This window comes from Scleropages formosus, chromosome 21, assembly GCF_900964775.1.
Source record: "Scleropages formosus chromosome 21, fSclFor1.1, whole genome shotgun sequence".
Classification (NCBI taxonomy): domain Eukaryota; kingdom Metazoa; phylum Chordata; class Actinopteri; order Osteoglossiformes; family Osteoglossidae; genus Scleropages; species Scleropages formosus.
The window spans coordinates 12,518,785-12,539,765 of NC_041826.1; the positions used below are offsets into that span (position 1 = coordinate 12,518,785).

A 20,981-nucleotide genomic window follows, 5' to 3' on the forward strand; every position below is an offset into this window, starting at 1 on the left:
CTGGGTGTGATGCCCTGCGCTCTGTGCTGCTGGGTTAGGTTCCGGTTCACCTCGGGACAAGTCTTTCCAGAGACTATGTGTGTGTTGTTCAGCGCGCTATTCGCTCTGCGTAAATATGTGTTTTCCATGGTGCCGCAACGGCAATTTTCCGTTTTAAACTTAATATTTTTAAGAAGGAATACCACAATTAACTGTAAAAGAAATAATGAATAAAGAGCAAATTAGGGCTTTCTGTTTACAACGATTATTTTAAAAAGCAAAAATGTGATAAATTGAATGTGATCATTGATGTAGGCCCTAGCCTAGGGATTGAATTCTAACTCTCTAGTTATAAAATGTGTTTATCTGTATTTAATAAACATCTCTGTCCTATAATGAAATACATGATAATTTTGGGAAGAAGTTGTTAGCTCATACAGGGGGTGTAGTGGTGCAGTGGGTTGGACCAGGTTCTGCTCTCTGGTGGGTCTGGGGTTCGAGTCCTGCTTGAGGTGCCTTGTGACATGATGTTAGTTTCGGTACGTCGTTAGCCTTGTATATTTCTGCTCTTCAGCTACATCCTCAAGTATGAGGGAACAGATGCACTCTGGACACTGTTTTTTTGGTGTAACAGAAAAAAAGGATTTTATTATGACAAAATGCAAGTAAATCTTCTAGGTATGTGACACAGCAAGACGTTAGAACAAACACAAAATTGTGATTGTAGTAAACAAAGACAGGTACGTAGGATGGTTGGAGCCCTTCTCCCCGGTCTCACAGTAGGAAAGCCATATATTAATTTAAGCCATTTTTTTAACTAATTACCAGTGAGTGAACCTTCAAGTCATTTGGCTAATTACTACTCTGATTTTGAGGTTATTTTCTTCTGCTGCATATGTGATTTGCAGGAAAGGAAAGCTATAATGTATTATTCAATGTTTCATAAAATTGAAATGAATGAAATAAACAGGTTTTTTTTTTATTATTATTATTACTTAAGAGGGGATTTTGGGTCCTCTTGACCACAAACAGTGAGATTTATATGGAGTCAAGAAGGAGCAAAGTCTTGTGGCTCTGATGGTGCTTAAATTTGAGTCATCATAAAGAAGTATGGTTTCTAAGGTGTTAAGATGGTGACAGAATTTAGCGTTCTCTCTTATTAATGGTATCTAAGTGCACCAGTACAAATGTATGTGATCTAGAGTGCAAATACTGAGAAAAAAATGTAGTATTAGAATGCAAGCCTTCCTGTCAGATTTGGCTTGACATTGTGGTGTCAAAATTGACAGGTATCTTGTGATGGCTCCAAACCAGAACAAGACTGCAGTTCAGTGCCTAAGAAAAACAAGTTACAAATAGCTTCAAAATTCAATATACATTCAATCCATAATCGGTCAAGAGGTTTCAGTCCTCGTAAGCCATAAATCTGAGATGCATACAATTCCCCAAACCATTTCAGTCCCACAAGAAAAAAAAAAAATTGATAAAGGAAATATAAGGGGAAACATACGAGCATGATTTGTAATGCGTTTTAATTCCATTAAAGCGCTTATATATGAGTATTACTTTCATTAGTGTTTCTATGAAGAAATATTTATAATTTGTGAATGCATTTGCAAATTCTTTAGGTAAAAACAAATGCTATGTCATAAATCTGAAAATATTCAACAGGATAAACTGATTTAAAAAAAAAAGTTTTATATGCTGCAAGCCTGTTCTACATTAATTTTGGTTATTGTGCATTGTGCACATTTTCAGTTTGTAAATGAAGGCCAAAAAGAGGCAAGTTTCACTGTACAAAATGTCAGGTCACAGAAGTTTTTTTTATGCAGGACAGTAAATTGGTTTTTTTAGTTGTGACAAATGAGCGCTTACCAACATATCACTTTACAGCTGTGTTTCACTGCCTCTCCCCCTATTAACTTTACTTTCAGGTGACATAATTTATCTGGAAAGTTTCCAGCAAAACTGTTGACAGTTCTTCTTGGGGAAAACAAAAGCACTTACTTTTGATGACTAATGTAGAGCATGGTGGCATTGCAACACACAAACATGCAAGGGGACTGTTCTGTTCTGTCCTGTCTTGGGGAGATGATTTGTGCAAGTGTGTGGGTATTAGACAAGGACATCTGCTCCAGGGTGGGTAACACATAGCTCGAATGGAGCTCACAGCTCGGGTGGGAAGTAGAAGGCTTCCGCTTCGCTCTCCGCATCATTTGTCGTGTTTTCACCTTCCCAGGGGGCCGAGTTTGGGAAGATGAGAGATCGTTTCACCTCCTGCTCATGCCAAGGATTGAATGAGTCGCAGTAAGCTGCAGGGTGCTCAGGCTGTGCTTCTCCTGCTTCATGAGAGCTTTTGCTAGACTTTGTCTCTGTTGTGGCAGTTTCTAGCATTGGCACTGCAGCAGCTGAAGATTGGGTACCGAAGCCCAATGGCAGCTCTCCACTTGATGTAACTTCTACTCTTTCCAAAGGATGCTCATTAGTGTCAGTGCCAGCGTGTCTCACTGTTGTCCCTTCAGATTCCTTAGTCGCCAGTGGAGCAAGACCTTGGCCAACACCACTCCGCCCTTTTGTCTTGTCTTGCTTCTCTGTGGTCTGGATGTCGGGGGAAGCAGTTTTTGCTGTGACTGAGCAGTTACTGACAAAAGTTGTTTCTTCTTTTGTATCTGCTGCCTCAGGCTCCTCTGAAGACAGCTGGATGGCTGTCTGCTTCACAAGGCTGGGCTTGGCACTCATCGAGACCCAGGGACAGATCTCCTGCATGTTCACTGACATCTCAGGGAAACGCCATGGACAGGGTTCTACAGTGATGCTCGTCTGTCTTGGCACTGTGCTGTCATTGGGAGATTCTCCCATGGAGATCAGAGATCCCCTATTCCTCTCATGTTCACGCTTACCTTCAGCCTGGCATGTCTCCAGCTCCAAAGGGCAGGACTGGCCAGAGATAGCAGAAACATCTTGCATTTTTGTCATCTTCTCTCCTTCATCAGTCTCTGTATTCCAGAGCATTGGACTCTTTTGTTTTTCTGCTGTGCTTTCCATAACTTTCAGTCCTTCTGGAGAAGGCTCAGAGGCCTCAAGTTGGACATGAGGAGAATCACTTTGATTTACGTCCCAGGGACACACTTCTGCAATAACTGTTGGCATTCTTTGTGTCTTTTCCTGGGGGGATGCAATGACATCCCAGGGGCACACTTCTGCCACGAAACTCTGAATGTTTGGAGTTTCATTGTCCATTCTCTGCGTGCTGTTTGTACATTTAAGTTCGTCTGTTTTCTTGCTGTCAGTGATATCACTTCCTTTGTCTTCCCACGGGCAGATTTCTGACTGTCTAAATGTTCTCTCAGGCTCAGCTGTTTCCCAGGGGCATATTTCACTGAGCACACCTTCCTGTGCTTTCTTCTCTTTTTCTAGTATCTTCACATCCCAGGGACAGATGTCTTCTATGCTACTCTGATTTGTTTGAGGAATGTATGCAGATACAACATCCCAGGGACATATTTCTACCTTCATTGTGGTTTCATCCACAGTCTTTTTTGTGCTGTATGTTGTTTTATTGGGATCCTCTTTCTTCAGTCCATCCTGATTCTGTGATATGCCCCGTACTTCATTTGTAACAGAGCTTCTATCCTCACTTCTGTGCCTTACCATTTTCTCTTCCTGTGAAGGACATACATTAGCAGGGAGTCCTTCCTTCCGTTGAGTCTTCTCTATTTCCTTTATCTCTTCAGGAAATCTGGCAGAATTCATTACCATGGAGGAGCTGCTGGTGTCCTCCACCTCCCAAGGACAGATGTCAGCAGCGAAATTACCCTGGTGTCCTATTGGAAGCTGCTCAGATGCCTCTGAAATGTCCCATGGACAAACTTCTGTGTTTGTGATTTTTTGAGAAAACATGCTTTGATGTTTAGAAATTTTTCCAATGCTGGGCTTTTGCCCTTTTGTAATGTCCTGGCTGTCTTTGAAGGGAACCTTTTTTTCTTCGTCCATTTCCCAGGGGCAGATATTAGCACGTAAGCTGTTCTGCTTCCTCAGACCATCTAGATTTAGTGTTTCCCATGGAAATATGTTTTCATAGATATTGTCCTTATTCCTTGTTTTGTTTTCTAGCATATTTTTCTCTGGGAGATCCATATCAATCTGCAAACTGCCTTTCCTCTTTGTTCTCTTTGTCTCCTTACATTCTCTGAGGAAAGTGTCAGTGATGCTTGTTTGTTGGGTCTGAAGCACTAAATTGTCTTTGATGCCATCATTTAGCAGGACTCCGACACTTTCCATCCTGGGATAAGGTATTCTGATTGTGTCAGGATGAAAACCTATATTCTCCTCACACATTGTTTCTTTGCTCTTGCCCATAACTTGAAGACCTTTCTTATTCTTGTCTGTTCTGCTGCCTTTTCCAGATCTCATGAAACCTTTCATGGAGAGAGCAGGTCTGCCATAGAATGAGAAGACCCGCTGCTCTTTTTGCTTTCCTACTCCTGTTACAGGGGAATGTGGAGCACTGGATGAGAGAGGAACCTGAGGTTTGATCGATTCCGAATCGGAGTCTGATGCCTCTGCCCCTCCGTGTTTGTCCTCTGTCGTTTTCTTGTTGTTGCTGATTCCTTCTTCTTTTACCCTAACTGTGCTTTCCACGGAGTAGTCCATGGTCAGGGTGTCCCATGGACCAAGGTGACATTGCTGAATGGCAGGAGAGTCTGTCCTTTCCAGGGTTCTTTGGCTACGGCATGAGCCAGTCGCATAGGTGACATGCTTCTGACTTTTACCTTCTGGGAGATGATCCTCAAGCTCCCAGGGACAGACTTCTGCTTTGTCAAATGACTCAGACAGAAGGGCGTTTAACGTTTGAGAACTTATGGAGGCACCAAGTCTAGACTGGCTGTCTTGCTTTTTTGCCCTGCTGACATCAAGGGTTTGCTCCACATTACAAGATTTACCTGCTTGCTCATGTGAACCTTCCTTGTTGCTTGTCATCACACTCAGTGATTTCTGCAGCTTCTTTGGTTCGGGCTGCAACAGTTGTTGGTCAACAGAGAGGTTGTGAGCACTGGCGGACTTGTACACGAAAGGCACAGCATCTACAGACTTTATTTCAGAGCGCTCAAATGCTGCCTTAGCCAACTTCCTCCTCATCAAGGAGTCGAGCAGCGAGACGTCTCTGGGATCTACGAAGTGGGACTGGCGATCTTTGCTGTAGTCATAGGTGCTGTGCGACTTGTGCAGCAGAAGAGCGCACTGGTTGAATGATTCTTCTGAAGATTTGATGCTCGCTGATTCCAGCCCCCTTTTTATGCATGAGCTTTGCTTGCTGCCGGTTCGACCGCACAGTGACACGTCCTTCTCCTCGCGGCTGCACTGGCGACTCATGGACTCGGGAATCTTTGTGATGCGCTTTATGATGGACTGCCCCAGTCCTAGTCGAGAACTGCGCTTTTTTGGCAGGTGAGGGTTGTTATCAGTCATTTTCTTAGTTTTGTGCACCTCCAACTGTGTATACAGCTTCTTTAACTCATCCTGGGACAGGGAATAGAGAGGAATTGATATAAGGAGGTGAAAAAGAAGAGAAGGAGTAGATCTAAAAGAATTATAAAATAGCAAATGCAAAAAAGGAGAGAACTATAGCGAAGATGATGATGATCAGGTTAGTGTTTCCAAAAGGGGTGAAGGAAGAAACTGTAGGAGACAACCATGCCCTTTATTTAGCTATTCAAAGGCTTATCGCCAATGAAAAGACACATATCATGCGTTGATAGGATGACATGTATATCTAACACTGTAAATCAGTGGTGAAGTACACTTATAGTAAGTTGTGTACTATAGTGATCACTGTAGTATCTCACTGACACCTTTCTGACCTGCTGTAACTTAGTGATCACTGTAAGTAGTGTATCTAACACTGTAAAACACTGCAGGTGAGAAAGGTGCCAGTGCAGTGCTACAGTGACTGCTGTAAGTTGTTTTGAAAAAGTGCTTGCTAAGTGTCAATGAGAGAGTTTGCGTTATTAGCTTATTGGTCTAATTATGAAATTAAAGAAAGTGGGGCATGCAGAAGGTTTCTACCCTGATGTCATCGGGCTCAAAGTTGTGTTCATTCCACGCAGAAGCGAAGCTGCTGGTAAAATAGGAGCAGGAGCGTCGCAGGTCAACCTCGTCCTCGTACACTTCAGCAGCAATTTCCTCGCGCAGCGGCCGTGACACGTGTAGAAACTGGAACACATGCAATGAATATTCATTAATTAGCTGACTTTCTGCACTGTCTGCACTTACATTTATTCAAAAGAGATAATTTAATTCTGATTTAATGCTGAGGGAATATTTCACGTTGACCCTCTGCTATGGCCTCACCTTTTAAAGAAATGTTCTAAGAAACAATATTCGACTGTTCCTATCATGGAAATCCAGATGAAACTATGCCACACATTTCCTGACAGCTACTGTTGTGCTCTCATACTTGTAACCACTGAGATTAAATTTATTTGACTGGTTATGATTATTATTTGCATCCAATTTCACCACAGCTGACTTTTCTACTTTCTGAAACGTACTGAATGATATCTGGTTCTCAGACAAAGAATCGGTAATAACTCATAACTTGGGGCAGCAGGTAAAGTGTAGTAAAATCTAGTACAGGACACAGGATTTGTGGTTTGACCCTCACTCACTGATGCTCTAAGTTGCGTAAATAATAAAAAAAAATACATATATAAACAAATCTTGAAACGCTTACTTTCAGTGATTTATGTTCTTTTATGAAGGATCCGGTATTTTCCATTTATTTAGCAGACGTGTTTCTCCAAAGCGACTTCCAATGAACTCTATGTAGTGTTATCAGCCCACACACCTTATTCACCAAGGTAACTTACACTGCTAGATACACTACTTACAATGGGTCGGTCACTCATCCATACATCAATGGAACACACTCTCTCTGTCACTCACACTATGGGTGAACCTGAACAGCATGTCTTTGGACAGTGGGAGAAAACCCATGCAGACACAGGGAGAACATGCAAACTCTACACAGACTGAGCCCACGTCCTCTCGCACCACCCAGGCGCTGTGAGACAGCAGCGCTACTCGCTGTGCCACCCCAAAAAATATTTTTTCCATACACAAATTGAAATAGGAGGAACTGAAAACAAACCATGTTCTTTAGCAGTAGCTTGCAGTATAAATAGATTTGCAGAAAACAAATAGAGATGCAGCATGGTACAGTGAGCCACAGTTACCTTGGGAATGAAGAGCAGAGCCACAGTAACGGTGACGGTGATGTGTGTGTGCATGAAGAAAAGCAGCAGCGTCCAGTCGGGGTGCAGAAAGGGCTTGAAGAACCTGCCACATAAATGGGGACTTACATTGTATTTATGCTTTATGTACAGATTCCCAAAATAATGCATGGGAGATGTATTCTGGAGAGGATGGAAGATTTGGCAAATTAACCGGAGAACGTGGAAGAGCAAGGAGACCAGAAGCTCATTGTGGATCGCGATGCTCATGTAGCGAGGCTCGTGGAAAGCGGAGGGCACCATCCTGACGGCACTGCACAGCGAACTGCCCCAGCACAAGAACAGCATCTCCGCTGCAAAGGAGGCAGAGAAATTGCAGTAATTCTGTCATGAAGAGGAAAAAAATTGAGCCAGGCTTTTGTATACTGTCATTTCAATAATATCCGTATGTTACCAATCATAAATCTTGTCTGTTACTTATAGAACTAATAAGAACAGTGACAGTTCTCCTTCACCACAGCCAGCAAGTGTGAAAGGAGCTCATCTTCAGTCACCTATGGCCATCATGTAGTCCCAGCGATCGAGATCACACTGAGTGAAGGCCTGACCCTGCCTGGTGCTCGCGCTGACCACTAAGGGAATGCTGCGGTCACGGTTCTGCAGAGCACCAGCCGTCCAGGCGGTCAGGAACCAGCAAACTGTGAGCACCACCACGCCGAGCATCTTCAGCAAGCGTGTGCTTGACATGTAGGGCACACGATGGGCGGTTCGGGACAGGAACACTTTTAGAACCCTGCAGGGACAGTGATGTTAGTGCAAATAGTGCGCTATCTAACGGTCAGTGAAGTGCAGTACTGAACGGTCAGCTGGTGATGAGGACACCCAGAAACCCCTTTCTGCTGAGCAATTGTTAAAGAACCATTTGCAGTGAAAGTATAGAAAATGAAACCTCACAAAGTCATTTGTAATGATTTTGCCCTTCCAGAGAATTCTCTGCATTTTATCACTTCAGATTTAAACTGATACGTAAGGCTTTCCTTTCTCTTAGGACTTTAAAACATTTTTGTGAAGGGCTCATTATTATGATTATCTTAAACCATGATAAAAAGTCGCAAGTTTTCTGAGAGACACTTGTGAGATGAGAGGCAGGACCACTTCCTGTTTGGTGGGGACTCCTTGCCTTGTGTCATGCTTCATATCACCAAAGTTTGTATGAATTGAAATTTCTGTTCTGAGGTGTTTTTCCTAAAGTTGGTAGTTTGTTGTGCAAAGTCAGAGTATAAATAACATGAGCTCGTTTATTATTATTATAGTATAAACAATAATAATAATGCATCTACCACTTTTGAGTAATTCAGTTTTATGAAAGAATAATTTGATTGGATTACCATTTTTACTTTATTTTCTGATTTAGGGGTTTCCAGATTCCTGCTTGTTGTACATGGCCTTTACAGTGTGCAACAAGCAGAACAGTGTAAACATGTGTAATGTGCTGTGCAGTAATACCTTTTCTGTCTAAAAATATGAAATTCTCCAAAGTCAAACACAAAAGTTAATGCACAATAATTGAGTAGTGAGTCGCTTGAGTCACAGACATTTATATATACTACACTAGCACTGTCTACATTAATATGCTTTCAGTTATTCCCAAAAACTGCTTGTCCAGTGTGTTGTGTGTGTCCACTGCTGTGGTGGTCCAGTACCTATCCTGGTAGGAGACTGCACAAGTAGGGATGTCAGTCCATTGCAAGGTAGCAACAAACACAGCCCCAAAGAGTGAGAGGAAACCCACAGAAACAGGGGGAAGCATGCAAACTGCACACTGACGGAGCTGGATCCAAACCCACAACCGAACGCAAAGTCCAGAAGCTGTGAGGCCTCTACTGAAATACACACACACACACACACACACACACACACACACACACACACACACACATCTTCAGAACCGCTTGTCCCATACGGGGTCACAGGGAACCGGAGCCTACCCGGTAACACAGGGCGTAAGGCCGGAGGGGGAGGGGACACACCCAGGACGGGACGCCAGTCCGTCGCAAGGCACCCCAAGCGGGACTCGAACCCCAGACCCACTGGAGAGCAGGACCCGGTCCAACCCATTGCGCCACCGCGCCCCCCTCCGAAATACACATATAAATACAAAAAATGCACAACAAAGTATCAGAAAACACAAAGAAGGAATAAAGCACAGACCGGTACATCTTCAGTGTCACTGTGCCATAAACGATGGCAAATCCCAAGAGACGCACCCAGCGGAGCAAAATACACCGAAAGGTGCTGGGCTTGAAGTATAGAATGAACACCTGAAAGAAGTTACAGAAAAGAAGAGCGAGGTGAGTCTCAGGTGTGTAAACTGCTGCAGCTTCTTGCACTGCACAGAAAAAGGAGATTTACAGGGCTCAGTAAATGTGCTTTTACCTCCGTCATGTTTTTGTTTCAGACAAAATTGGTGTGCAATCATCCAACAGTAATTCTTGTCTTTAAGTAAATTTTTGCCTTCTATAGGCTTTTTATGTCAAGATTGAGTAAAGTCTGTAGACACAAGAAAAGCAGTAGCTGCCATGCCCACACCATCCAGCCAACGTGGAACACCTGGGGCACGACAGAGACCATCACATTTAAGGCAGCGTCAGACCAGGAGCTGACGTGGACCCTTGTTCAGCCTTGCGACCTGCAACCTACCAGTATTGCCTTCACTCCTTCCCGATCCTGCCATCCCTTCCTAGTCCCGTCTCCCTCCTCCTTAGTCTCAGTAGCTCTTTATGATTATCGACCTTTTGCCTGAAAATCTACCTCGCCTTTTGGATTATCCCTTGAATGATGTTTGCACCTCGGAGATCTCTTGCCTGACCTTTGACTTTGTTTCCCAGATTTCCCTGAATAAAGCCCCTATTCTGCTCCGCACTTGGGTCCGCCACTTCCTTCCGGAACCGGCCATGACAGAAGCATTGGTTTTCCAAAAGTCTACATGATAACCAACACATGCCCATTTTTTCTCTGGCAAATTATGAAGCCCAGTTAATATGGCAATGAAAGTAATTATGCAAATGAATTCAAAAAGGAAGCTATTACATAAGAGAACACTTTCAAATTGGGAAGTTCATGATAGGGTGTATTTTATTAGTAGGCAACCTGTGATTAAAAAAATGATCAAAACAAATTAATTATACTAGTCTAATATCACTAGTGTTCAAGAAGCAAAATTTCTTGTGTACCACACTAGAGTGAGAGTGTCCTGAAACATCCTTGACCTGGAGAGAAATTTGGACTCACAGGAAAGTAGAGGAGCAGTGAGCCGAACAGGATGGTTTCCAGCAGCACCAGGCCCGATGCTCTGATCCTCTGAGACACAAACAGGGAGAGAGACTATTAGTGGAGGAGAAACACTGGAGCTGCGGCAGCTGAACGCTGAGTGACCGATTGTGTCCTTTCACTCATGGGATTCGTTTGGTTCGTGGTGACCGAGTTGACAAAGGAGTGAGACCCATGAGGAGGGATGTGATTCAGCAGATTTATCTTGACTCTGAGAGTCACGTGACTCTGGACGGTGGAATCCTGCAAGAGCACATCGGGGTACAGTGGGGCAGACACTGCGGCATGTCTCACAGATGCTCTGGGACTTGAGAGGAACGGACCCTGAAGGCTGTTCCAATGGGAACCTCGTGGAACCCCAACCTGTTATGAATTCTATTCGTCTCCACAGTTCTAGAATCCCAGATAGAGCCAAACCCCTTTGATTCTTCACTAACTGTAAACAGCTGAGCAGCTGTGTATTTCAGGAATGTGGCGTCTTCCCTGAGAGTTCATGGTGATGAGGTGAACATGGGAAATGTCTAGAGGTATACCAAGGAAAAAAAGACAAGTTTCCTAGTTGTACAAAGCAGCGGAGCTGTAAGAAGCTGAAAGGAAAGAGAAATGAAAGTGAGGAGCCAATAAAGCAAAGTGGTTGAGAAAAGAGCAGCAAACCAAGCCGTGCCACCATACCTTCTCAAAGCATAACTGGAAGGTTAAAGAAGCCTTTCAACACAAAATGGAACTTAAAATGGTAACAGGCAGTGGAAAATGTTTTTGACACTAACTGAAAAACAGCTTCACAAGTGGAGGATCTGCAAACCTCAGCAGTACAGTAGGTCTGAGAGCTCTGAGCGTTCAATGGCCGAGGAGCTCAAAGCAAACTTGCAAGAACCACATGACTTAGATCCCATTCTTTTGTTTTTTTATTGGGACACCTCCTCAGAGAAATCTTCATGGGTCTGATTAGATTTTGGCACTAGCTAAGAATTATTAATTGAACAATTAATGCTACTGCTCATTTGAGACTATAAATGAAAAAAGCACTGCAACAAAAAGACAAAGTAAGTCAGCTGCAATGGCTTCTGAAAACATGAATATATGTATATGTATGAATTTGAGACTCCTTTGCAGTGCTGCCACAGCATGAGTGCTTCCACTGTAATTTGCAGCAGGGCCTGTTGGGGTGTTTTGCCTGAGATCAGTCAGAAGGGCACAAAAATAATGAATTACATTTGTTACAGTAATATAATACAATACAATAATGGTACAGTTCAGACCCTTCTAGTTCTCTGACCCCTAATTCTGAATGGATGAGGAGCTCCTCGCTCACTTCCCAGTAAGTAAGGAACCAACTGTATCTTGAAATCTTAAAATCACAAAGGCCTAAATTTTTTTTGATTCAAGATTAGATTAGAAATTTTAGCGTTAGCTTTTCGTTTTTTGTTTTTGTACATATTTTAAATGTAACTGTCAGAGTGACAATCATCCAGATAAAGCAGTCTGAATTGTGGGGGACTAATTATTAACTGAACGACTCACATAAAGCTTTGTGTAATGCAAGCTTATATGTGAAAAAAGTAGCTTGAGCAATTACATTCTCTGGTTACTTCATTGTCTCATATGTATACGTGTACTAGAACTTTGCTTCTACAAATTACCTACAGTATGGAACTGTAACTACATTTTCTTTACCATATCTGTTGTTAAAACATGATCCTCACCTTGTTTCTACGAAACTGGTAAGCGACCAACATACTGATGAGGACAAGGAGCATGAAAAAGCCCTGCACCGTGAGCACAGCTGCCCGCAGGTACCAGTCCTCCTGAACCTTGCAAGGGGCTCCATCCTTGCACTGCTTGCAGCCTGGCCAGCAGGGCAGACACAGGGGTAGTGCAGGAGGAGAGCTTCCGCTGCCGTTTCCATTTCTCTTCTCCTGAACTCCTGCACAAAGATCAACACATATCAAGAAGCACAGATATACGAGAGCAAGTCAAGAAGTATCTGCTTTCTCAGAATTCCAGTTAAAGCCAAACTACTGTGGATACTTTTTGAGATACCCTCATACACCGAAAAAGTGTAGAAATAGAGTAGTACGGATGACCATTCTAAATTAAAATAATTGAAAATTGAAATTAATTTCTCGTAAACATGTACACCGAAATTTGATAAATTCTACATATGAATTTCTTTAAAGGAATTTCATTTGCTATTTATATTTATCTATGTACTCCAAATTTCAACAGGTCCTGTAAAAATTCTTCTGATGTGATCACAGCAGTTTTGATCCTCTGTTTTATTCTGCAGTAAAAAACTGAAAAATTGAATTTACCAGGTGGTTTCACATTCTCCTCATGTTACTAACATTTGAGTTACAAATTTTTGGAGTTGCTAACATTTTTTTCTGATGATTGATTTTTAATCCACTGTCTTGCCATACTCATTTCCTAAAATGTTGGTCTGTTGCGTAAGCAAAAGCAACCCGCATTTCCATGGTCAGCCTTTAGATTCAGTAAAGCACATTCAGCTCAGCAACACACTGATGTGTGGTGCAGTGTGGACATGAGCAGATGGAAGCAAGTTGGCATGAATTTGCAGGGAGAATCATATGGACGTTATCGAATGATTGAGACTATGGCATCCCATCATGTCAAATACAGAAATTTATTTAATGACATTTATGTTTATTTGTTTGTCTGATGTTTTTCTCCAAAGCAATTTACAATGTTAGGATATCTACAATTATTTACCCATTCATATAGCTGGGTAATTCTAGTGGAGCGATTTATGGTAAGTACCTTTCTCAAGGGAACTACAGCTGGAGGTGGGTTTTACACCTGTGACCTGTTGAGTCCACACTCTAGCACTAAACTACCAGCTGCCCTGTCCTGAAGTATACAGTTTCATATGGCATGTGGGTTTTTTGTAATTCTCATTATTATTTTGAATAGTGAAAAAGCATAGTATAGCTACTGGAGATGTAACGTTTAATTTTTTTGTGAACAGTGTGTTGAGTTTGAACAGCAAAACATTGAGTAGACTGTAACCTGTTTGTTTGTACTATGTGAAGGGTTGAAAAGAATGTGAAGTAACTGAAATTTAATATAGCTGTGGAAATGTGCCAAATATGTACCATGTATTATCTTTTCCACTTACAGATTCAGAGAAACATGAGATTTGTCTTTAGCACAGGCAACAGCAGGAAAGTGTCCCCCATGGGCTGTTCATAGACTGATTACACTGCTGATGTGAAATCATAGTGAGATATGTTGGTCCCAGACAGATGGGTGAAACGAACAGTGAGACGAGTCCGAGCCTTAGCGACCGATCGCCTGATTTCCAAGGGAAGGGAATAATGGAAATCGTTTTTCGGTGCCTTCTTCCGTGCCAGTCTGCGGGATGCAAACTCCACACACCCTGAGGAGGACTCGAACCCCACGCCTTCCAGGCACCTGTACCCTACAAAGTTCCTGAAATATGTACTAAATCTGGGAAATTGCCTTCAGAAATGGAAGCCTAGGAACGGTGATTTCCAGAATTGAAGTACCATGGTAATGGGGGAAGATGTAGCTGCCAGAGGCAAATAAAAACACAAAGCTGTCTTCTTGCACCACTAGGACAAATGATTCATGTTTCAGTTGTAATGTTGGATCCATGACTGGTGTCTCTTCTCTAATAGGGCTCTCAAGGCTTTCAGTGGAGGCACCTATATAGGCTGGTTTCCTGGGTAAGTTCAGCCTGTAGATCCTTAAAGTAATGTGTGGATGGGAGGAGGCAGGTGGGCTTACGTGCATCTGGGGTGGCCGGCAGCGGGCTGTAGAACCCCTCCTTGCAATGGCAGCGATACTGTCCGAGCCGAAAGCCCCGTCCCCGAATGTGCTCGCACTGCGTTTGGGGACACACAGAAGGAAGGGTCACGCATGGTCTCCTGTCTGGGCTATGAAACGCTCTCCTGTCAGGATCTGCACCCTGGTAACTTGCATCCCCTAACTTTCTGACTGATATTAGAAAGAGTCTGGTAAATGAATAAATGTAAATATTAATTAGTAGTATTTACCTGACACCTTTATCTAAGATGACTTAGAAATGTTAGATACACAACACTGCACTCAACTACCTACAGTCACAAATAGCTTTTTCAATGAGATGTATGTCGCTTTGGAGAAAAGCATCTGCAAAATGAATAAATATAAATATGCAGTCATTTACACATCTGTAAAACAGAACAACATAACACACACACACAATCCAGAGTTGCCAGTTCACCTGAAATATCTTTGGGCTGAGGGAGGAAAGCCATGCAAACACAGGTGGAATACCTTCGCAGACTGAGTCGGATTTGAACCCACAGTGCAGGTGCTATGAGACATCAGTGCTACCTGATTATTCATCTTTTGCATTTGAGACACCGAGTATGCACCTCTGTCCTAAAATATCCCACAAATGTAGTACAGAATAAAGCACCATTTAAAAAAATAAATGGGCCATGTAACAGGCAGAAATGCTGTTGTGCTGAATAATAAGCCTGTTGTATGGAAAAATGTTCATGAGCTATGGTAATGGTTTTTCGTAGCACAGGATCCCATTACATGAGCCTGAAGTGTGTACAGTTGCCCTTTTGAAGATCATTTCACCCTGTGGTGCATGAGTACAGCCTGTAAGGATAGTGTGGATCTGAGCTCAATTTCCCCACACTCACACTTGACATATCCAGTATTCAGCTGCTATTGATTCTCTTCACTGAGAGTCTAAATGTGCCTTTAATGCTCTTTTCCTTCATCTGCTGCACTGATCTGAGGATGATGTGGGAAGAGGGTCAAACACTGCATTAACTGCACTTATTTTTTTACTGAGATTACTCTTCTGTCATCAAGCAAATTCTCGCACTTAACATTTTCACTACTACTACTAGTACTGATACCGCTACACGTATTACTACTGCCGCTACTGGCCCTTTCTTTTACTTTCTTCTTGTGTGTGATTGTACATTTCGGGAGCTCCAGGTTTGTGCTGACAGGACCTCTGTGTTACCCCCATCTCCAGTCCTTTGGACTTGGAGTTATGAAAATGTTCATTTTCTAAGGCACTTTGGAAAAACTGCCTTTCATTGTCTGCCCAACATTCCACCAAATCCAGCTTCAGTTATCCTGTGGCTCAGATATATTGTCTGGTTCCCGCATTGGGGGTGTTACAGCTGTTTTAATACACCCTTACTAATTATTTACTAATTTCTTTTAGTTTTTATGATTAGTGACTGTGCATTTTCGCTCCATCTGCTTTCTTTTCTTTTTTATTTCAGCCTTTTCCCAGCAAAGACCTCAATCAATAAGTGAGTTCATTGCACCTCAGTTTCAACAAAAATAAATGACAGACAGAGGTACCAGGACTATTGGTCTTAAGTGCAAGTAGCACTGACCTACCACTATTTCCAGGGGTCCCATCTGAGTATAGTATTTTGTGAGTAATATATCTGAAGTCATGTATTTATTCTGGTGTGGTGCAATGTGAGCGGAGCGTGTTCCCTCTCTTCCTTCTGCCCAGCGAGTCTCAAACTGGAAAGGGGACAAAGCAGCTGTGTCCGTTTTCCCTTGTGAGTGAACCCTCAACTCACATGCATGCTGGAGCGGTTGCACTGGTGTGTGTTGAAGAACCAGTCGTTTCCCTCGGCACACTGATCCACATCAAAGCTCTGCAGATTGACATCTATGCGGATCACACCCCTGGTGTAGAAACGTAAACATACAGGCACAAAAAGGCACGGCCACAGATACAGCATGAGAAACAGAAGACATATGGCAATTGTAGTACATTTGCTCAGTGGGTTATGAATGGACATACATACATACATTAATTTGTTTGTTTGTTTTTGAATTAAACATTTTTAAACTATTTAAAAAAAAAAATAATCTGCTTTTAGCGGAGTGAACACCCAAACAGATCAGCAGTGCTGGTTTTGTTGATCCCTGCAGCACCAGGCAGAAGAAGTGAATGTTTTCTGTGTTATGCTATGACCAAGGTGGAGACTTAAAAAAGAAAGTGGCAAAATTACAAATAGAAGTTTGGCACATTTATAAAATAAAGTGGTCAGTAATCAGCACTAAACTGGAATTTGTGGAATATTATTCTCTGAATGTTGTTATTCTTGGTTTTAACATAAGCTTGAAATTAATCAAGCAGTGCAGTGCATGGGGGGCACAGTGGTGCAGCAGGTTTAGCTGGATCCTGCTCTCTGGTGGGTCTGGGGTTTGAGTCCTGCTTAGGGTGCCTTGCGACTGCCATCCTGGGTGTGTCCCCTCCCTGTCCAGCCTTGCACCGTGTTGCCGGGTTAGGCTCTGGTTTGTCACAACCCCGCTCAGCACAAGTGGTTTCAACCAGCATGTGTTGCAGAGCATATTTTTTAATGGAGTACACCGCCAATAGATCAATAACACCTGCACTACTCTATTACTGATTGTGGAATTGGGGTAAAAGTGGCTTTGGAGATATGAACGCAATGATGGAGGAACAGTCTTCCTCTCCCAGGTGTGGTGTTAAAACTGTACATCAGAGATTATGACCAGAACACTCAAAATGGGTCCCATGTGGTGTGGACATGCCCTAACGTCCAACACGGATCTTTCGGGGACAGGGAAATGTTCACTCAGCAGATGCTTCTCTTCTGAGCACTTTAGAAAATTTATCTACTTTTCATTATTGTTGATTTATACTGCGTTGGAATTTTTACCAGAGTAACTTGGGGGTACCCTGTTTATGGATACAACAGAAGGTGTGATTTGAAGCTGTAACCAGAGTCCAGGGACAGTGGCTACAACCACTACGCCACCTGCTGCCCCAGGAATCCAGGGAAGGACCTGCAGCCTTGGACTTTTACACTGACAGACCCACAAAAGATCACCTGCTAACCACCCAGGGCTGCCCATGTGAGCAGCTAACCATCCCACAAAGTGCCCATTCATGGCGACAGCTCTGGTGTTTCTCCAGGTAAAGGAGTAACAAAAATGATTTACTGCTATCTTATCGTTATCTTACCGTTGTTTTACCGTTGTCTTATTTTTCCACACACGTCTGCATCAAACCCAGGAAACAGGAGCATTCAGTTGGCCTTTGACCCCAACTCTCTTCTCCTGCACCAGCCTGGTGTATTTGTATGTTTTATATTTGTTTCCTCCTCACTGTTGCCTTCTTTTCCCCCTCACTTACTTACTTATTGTGTCTATTTAGTGTCATTTAAATGTACAATACATTAATATTATTTATGTTCATTGCACAAGCATTTCCACAGTAATTTGAAAGCTAGAATTAAGAACTTAATCTGTGTGGTTAAAATAATCTCTTAAAATGAAAATATATATCCACTATGTCCATTTAGAAGATTGATACAGCACTGTTTAAATTATGCTTTACCCCTTGTTATAACATCACTGCTGTCTGTTTATATAAGAATTTTGATGTCACTCATGACATGCCTATTAATGACATGGAGCTAAAATGGAACAGCAACATATCTCTAATGCCCATGTTTACAGCAATCTATATACATCTTGTTAACTGTTACCCCTGGTGTGTTTGCCAAAATGTTAACTGTTTGCCCCTGGTGTGTGTTTTTTTTTTTGCAGTTTTAATATACAAAAATAAAAAATATTCATCACATGCTCATAATAAGCAATCTCTTTACCAGTGCTGAATTATAGTTATATGGAGATAATCCCAAAAGCAAAGGGTGTGAGACAGTGTGCCTTGGACAGGATGCCAGTCCTCACACACACACACACACACACACACACACACACACACACACACACACACACACACACACAGAGTATGGGCCATTTAGAGTCAACAGACCACCAGCCACCAGGCCACTAGTTCTGAAACATGTCTTTGGACTGTAGGAGGAAACTAGAGCACCTGGAAGAAACCCAACCGAACACAAGAAGAACATACAAACTGTACACAGACTTAGAGGATCATAAACACACACACACACACACACACACACACACATACAAGCTCCCTGGGGTTTTACAGTACAATTCACGTATAACAGTTTGAGAAAAACATTACTGACCTGAACTCTGGGCTCAGGTCGGGTTTGAGACCATAGAAAGGAGTGGAGAGGGTGAGTAACCAGCCAGGTAAGAAGTGCCTGTTGTCACACTCTAAAAAGGGTGGGTCTGCCCAGTGCACCCCATTCTGACTGGTCACATAGCTGTCGCCTCGGCCCCATTTCGGTGTGTCCAGGGTGTGGAGGTCATTGAGGAGTACTCGCTTGGAGAGGGTGGGAGCCAGCTGGGCCGAAAACTTGAAGGCAGTGTACCAGCTGATGTGTGGTGCCGGGGCAGGTGGATGCAGGCGCTCCCAAGCAGAGGACATGTCCTGCAGTAAAATGTCCTGGGACTTGTAACTGGGCCGGGAAGCTTGGAGCACGAGCTGTGGCTGCAGAGCGGTAGGTTCCGTATCGAAGGTGAAGAGCGCTCGGCGAATGAGGGGATCACCCTCCATCAGGCCACGCACCAGCGCGTGGTACCACTCCATGTCTTCCCTTATGCTGCTTTCCCGCAAGTCATTGGCCTGGAAGATCATGTTGAGGAAGTTGGCAGCATTAGTGAGAGCATCCAAGGCTTGATGCAGAAAGGGACCGAGGACAGCCTGAGAGCCCTGCAGCCCGCTCAAGTGATACGTTTGTGTGCACTTTGCCAGCGACAGGAGGCTTGCGTTTCCGCTGTACAAATAAGCTTCCACGTGAGCCCACTCTTCCTCTACCGCAGGTTTGGAACTGGGTCCAGGGGTCTGAGAGCCAGAAGTGGAAGTGGAAGCCTTTCTCGTACTTGTTGTGCTGGTTAGCGCTATGGGATCAGCTGTGACATCACCCTGGAAGGTTGAGGTGCTCTGTGTAGACAGGAGAGGAGGCAACACCAGCAAGATTTGCAGAATATCCATTTTTGGACCGGTCTCTGTGAGGTCCGTTGAGGTCCTTCTCCCTTTCAGCCTAGTTCGCCCTGTAGCCAGAGCGGGTCTGGTGTAGACACTCCACTCACAGCATGGGGATTGCAGAGCTCTGTGCCACCGAAAAATCCTGATTCAAACCGTCCTGCTGTCTTCTCCAGGTGTTCCTTCCTGCACTACAAAGCTTTGTCTGTGTGAAGGAAAAGAAATGAGGAATCACTCAAAACCATTTCAACAAGCAACACTTGAGTAACACTGTAGTAACAGAGGTATTAATGAGGCACAGAGAGTTTGTAAGTCTGTCAGGCAGCAGTAACCGAGGCCAGAGAAAATGAGCAGCAGTTCTACCTTGACAGACCCTCAAAAACAGCTGTGTGTAGGATTTATGCATATATACACAGTATATATTTTCATATGTAGATAGATGTTAACAGCTTCTCCCTCACTGCAGCCTCTGTGATTCTCCAGCTGTGCTTCGTGGCACAGGGCTCAGAGTGGGTGGGAGGGTTCAAATGTGCACTTGTCTGGCGGAGAGGATGGTTGGAGGATTAATCCTTGATGCAATGGTTTGAGGGTTAATCCTCCATCTATGCATGCATAAGTGTCCCGAATTCCACAGATTAACTACCATGCTAAAGGCCCATCTGCAAAAGGTTGCAAAGGTACTTTGAGGTGATATGTGGCGACTAAGGATAAAGAGAGAGTTTGCCCACATTGGGTTCTTATGCATGAATGTCATCAACTGTAAGCATTGACACAAATTCTGTGTTTTGGAGCCGAGGCAAGTGCTTCACGAAAACATTTCTTGTGATTTCTGTGAGCCCCACACCTAGGGAGGCATCTGTGTAACCCTGTATTTAAGGACATTGCTGTTGAAACGCTATTTGTCCCTTTCCAATCACCCCTATTTGCAGCATTTTCGCAGCTTTTCTTGCTGTATAATATGCATATCTCTTTTTGCTGTTATATAATGTTTCTGCAGCATCTCTCATTCTGGTTTTTCTCCTCTTTTCTCCAGTGTCAAATGTGGTCCACTCTGTCCATACTGAAAATTCTTCTTCCTATTGCTCTCTGCATAGTTCTGGCACTTTTTTTATTTGGCTAATGTGATATTCCATGTGTCAGTCGCAGGTCATTTTCCATACCATCTGTAAATAAACCAGTCGAGATCACAATGTCATACTGCACTGTTTAAATCCGTAGTGAAGGGCTGGGAGACAAGTGTGATTGGAATTCCCCTCCTGTACAGATTTTTATGATATTAATGCATGCATAATCTCTTTCATGATCTTTCAAAGCTTGAATTGTTGCATTGTATTCTCTTGTGTATAATGCCTATTTAAATCAATAAATTGAAAGCTGAGGATTTGATAGCACTCTGCATCTTTCACTTCACTGGGGCCAACGGGGTAGAAACCTTTTCTAGAACCCACCAGCTGCCTTTTGCAGCTTTCCTCTAGGCTCATTTGAGTTCACTTTAGTATAGTTATACTAATAACTGCAGAAAAATGTGA

The 20,981-nt window shown here is 43.1% G+C and overlaps 1 protein-coding gene across 1 annotated transcript; it reads right to left on the minus strand.

The window, feature by feature from the left end:
• Positions 1–2,145: 2,145 nt before the first annotated feature.
• gpr179 (G protein-coupled receptor 179) lies at positions 2,146–19,461 on the minus strand. Its single transcript, XM_029247490.1, has 13 exons — positions 18,590–19,461; positions 16,133–16,241; positions 14,310–14,406; positions 12,245–12,465; positions 10,503–10,571; positions 9,423–9,532; positions 7,766–8,004; positions 7,426–7,564; positions 7,215–7,317; positions 6,046–6,192; positions 4,621–5,499; positions 4,398–4,572; positions 2,146–3,827 (listed from the first exon to the last, which is right to left on the minus strand). The coding sequence occupies exons 1-13, from the start codon at positions 19,459–19,461 to the stop codon at positions 2,146–2,148; spliced, it is 4,842 nt and encodes a 1,613-aa protein (XP_029103323.1).
• Positions 19,462–20,981: the final 1,520 nt, after the last annotated feature.

Bases quoted from the DNA above. Each gene is read 5' to 3' on its own strand.
- gpr179 (XM_029247490.1), bottom strand. From the start codon at position 19,461: ATGGATATTCTGCAAATCTTGCTGGTGTTGCCTCCTCTCCTGTCTACA. The intron at 6,193-7,214 runs GTAACTGTGGCT...CATGTGTTCCAG, and splicing joins CTCTGCTCTTCATTCCCAAG to TTTCTACACGTGTCACGGCC. The intron at 3,828-4,397 runs GTTTCATGAGAT...GGGACATTTCAG, and splicing joins ACCTGCTCTCTCCATGAAAG to AGGCATCTGAGCAGCTTCCA.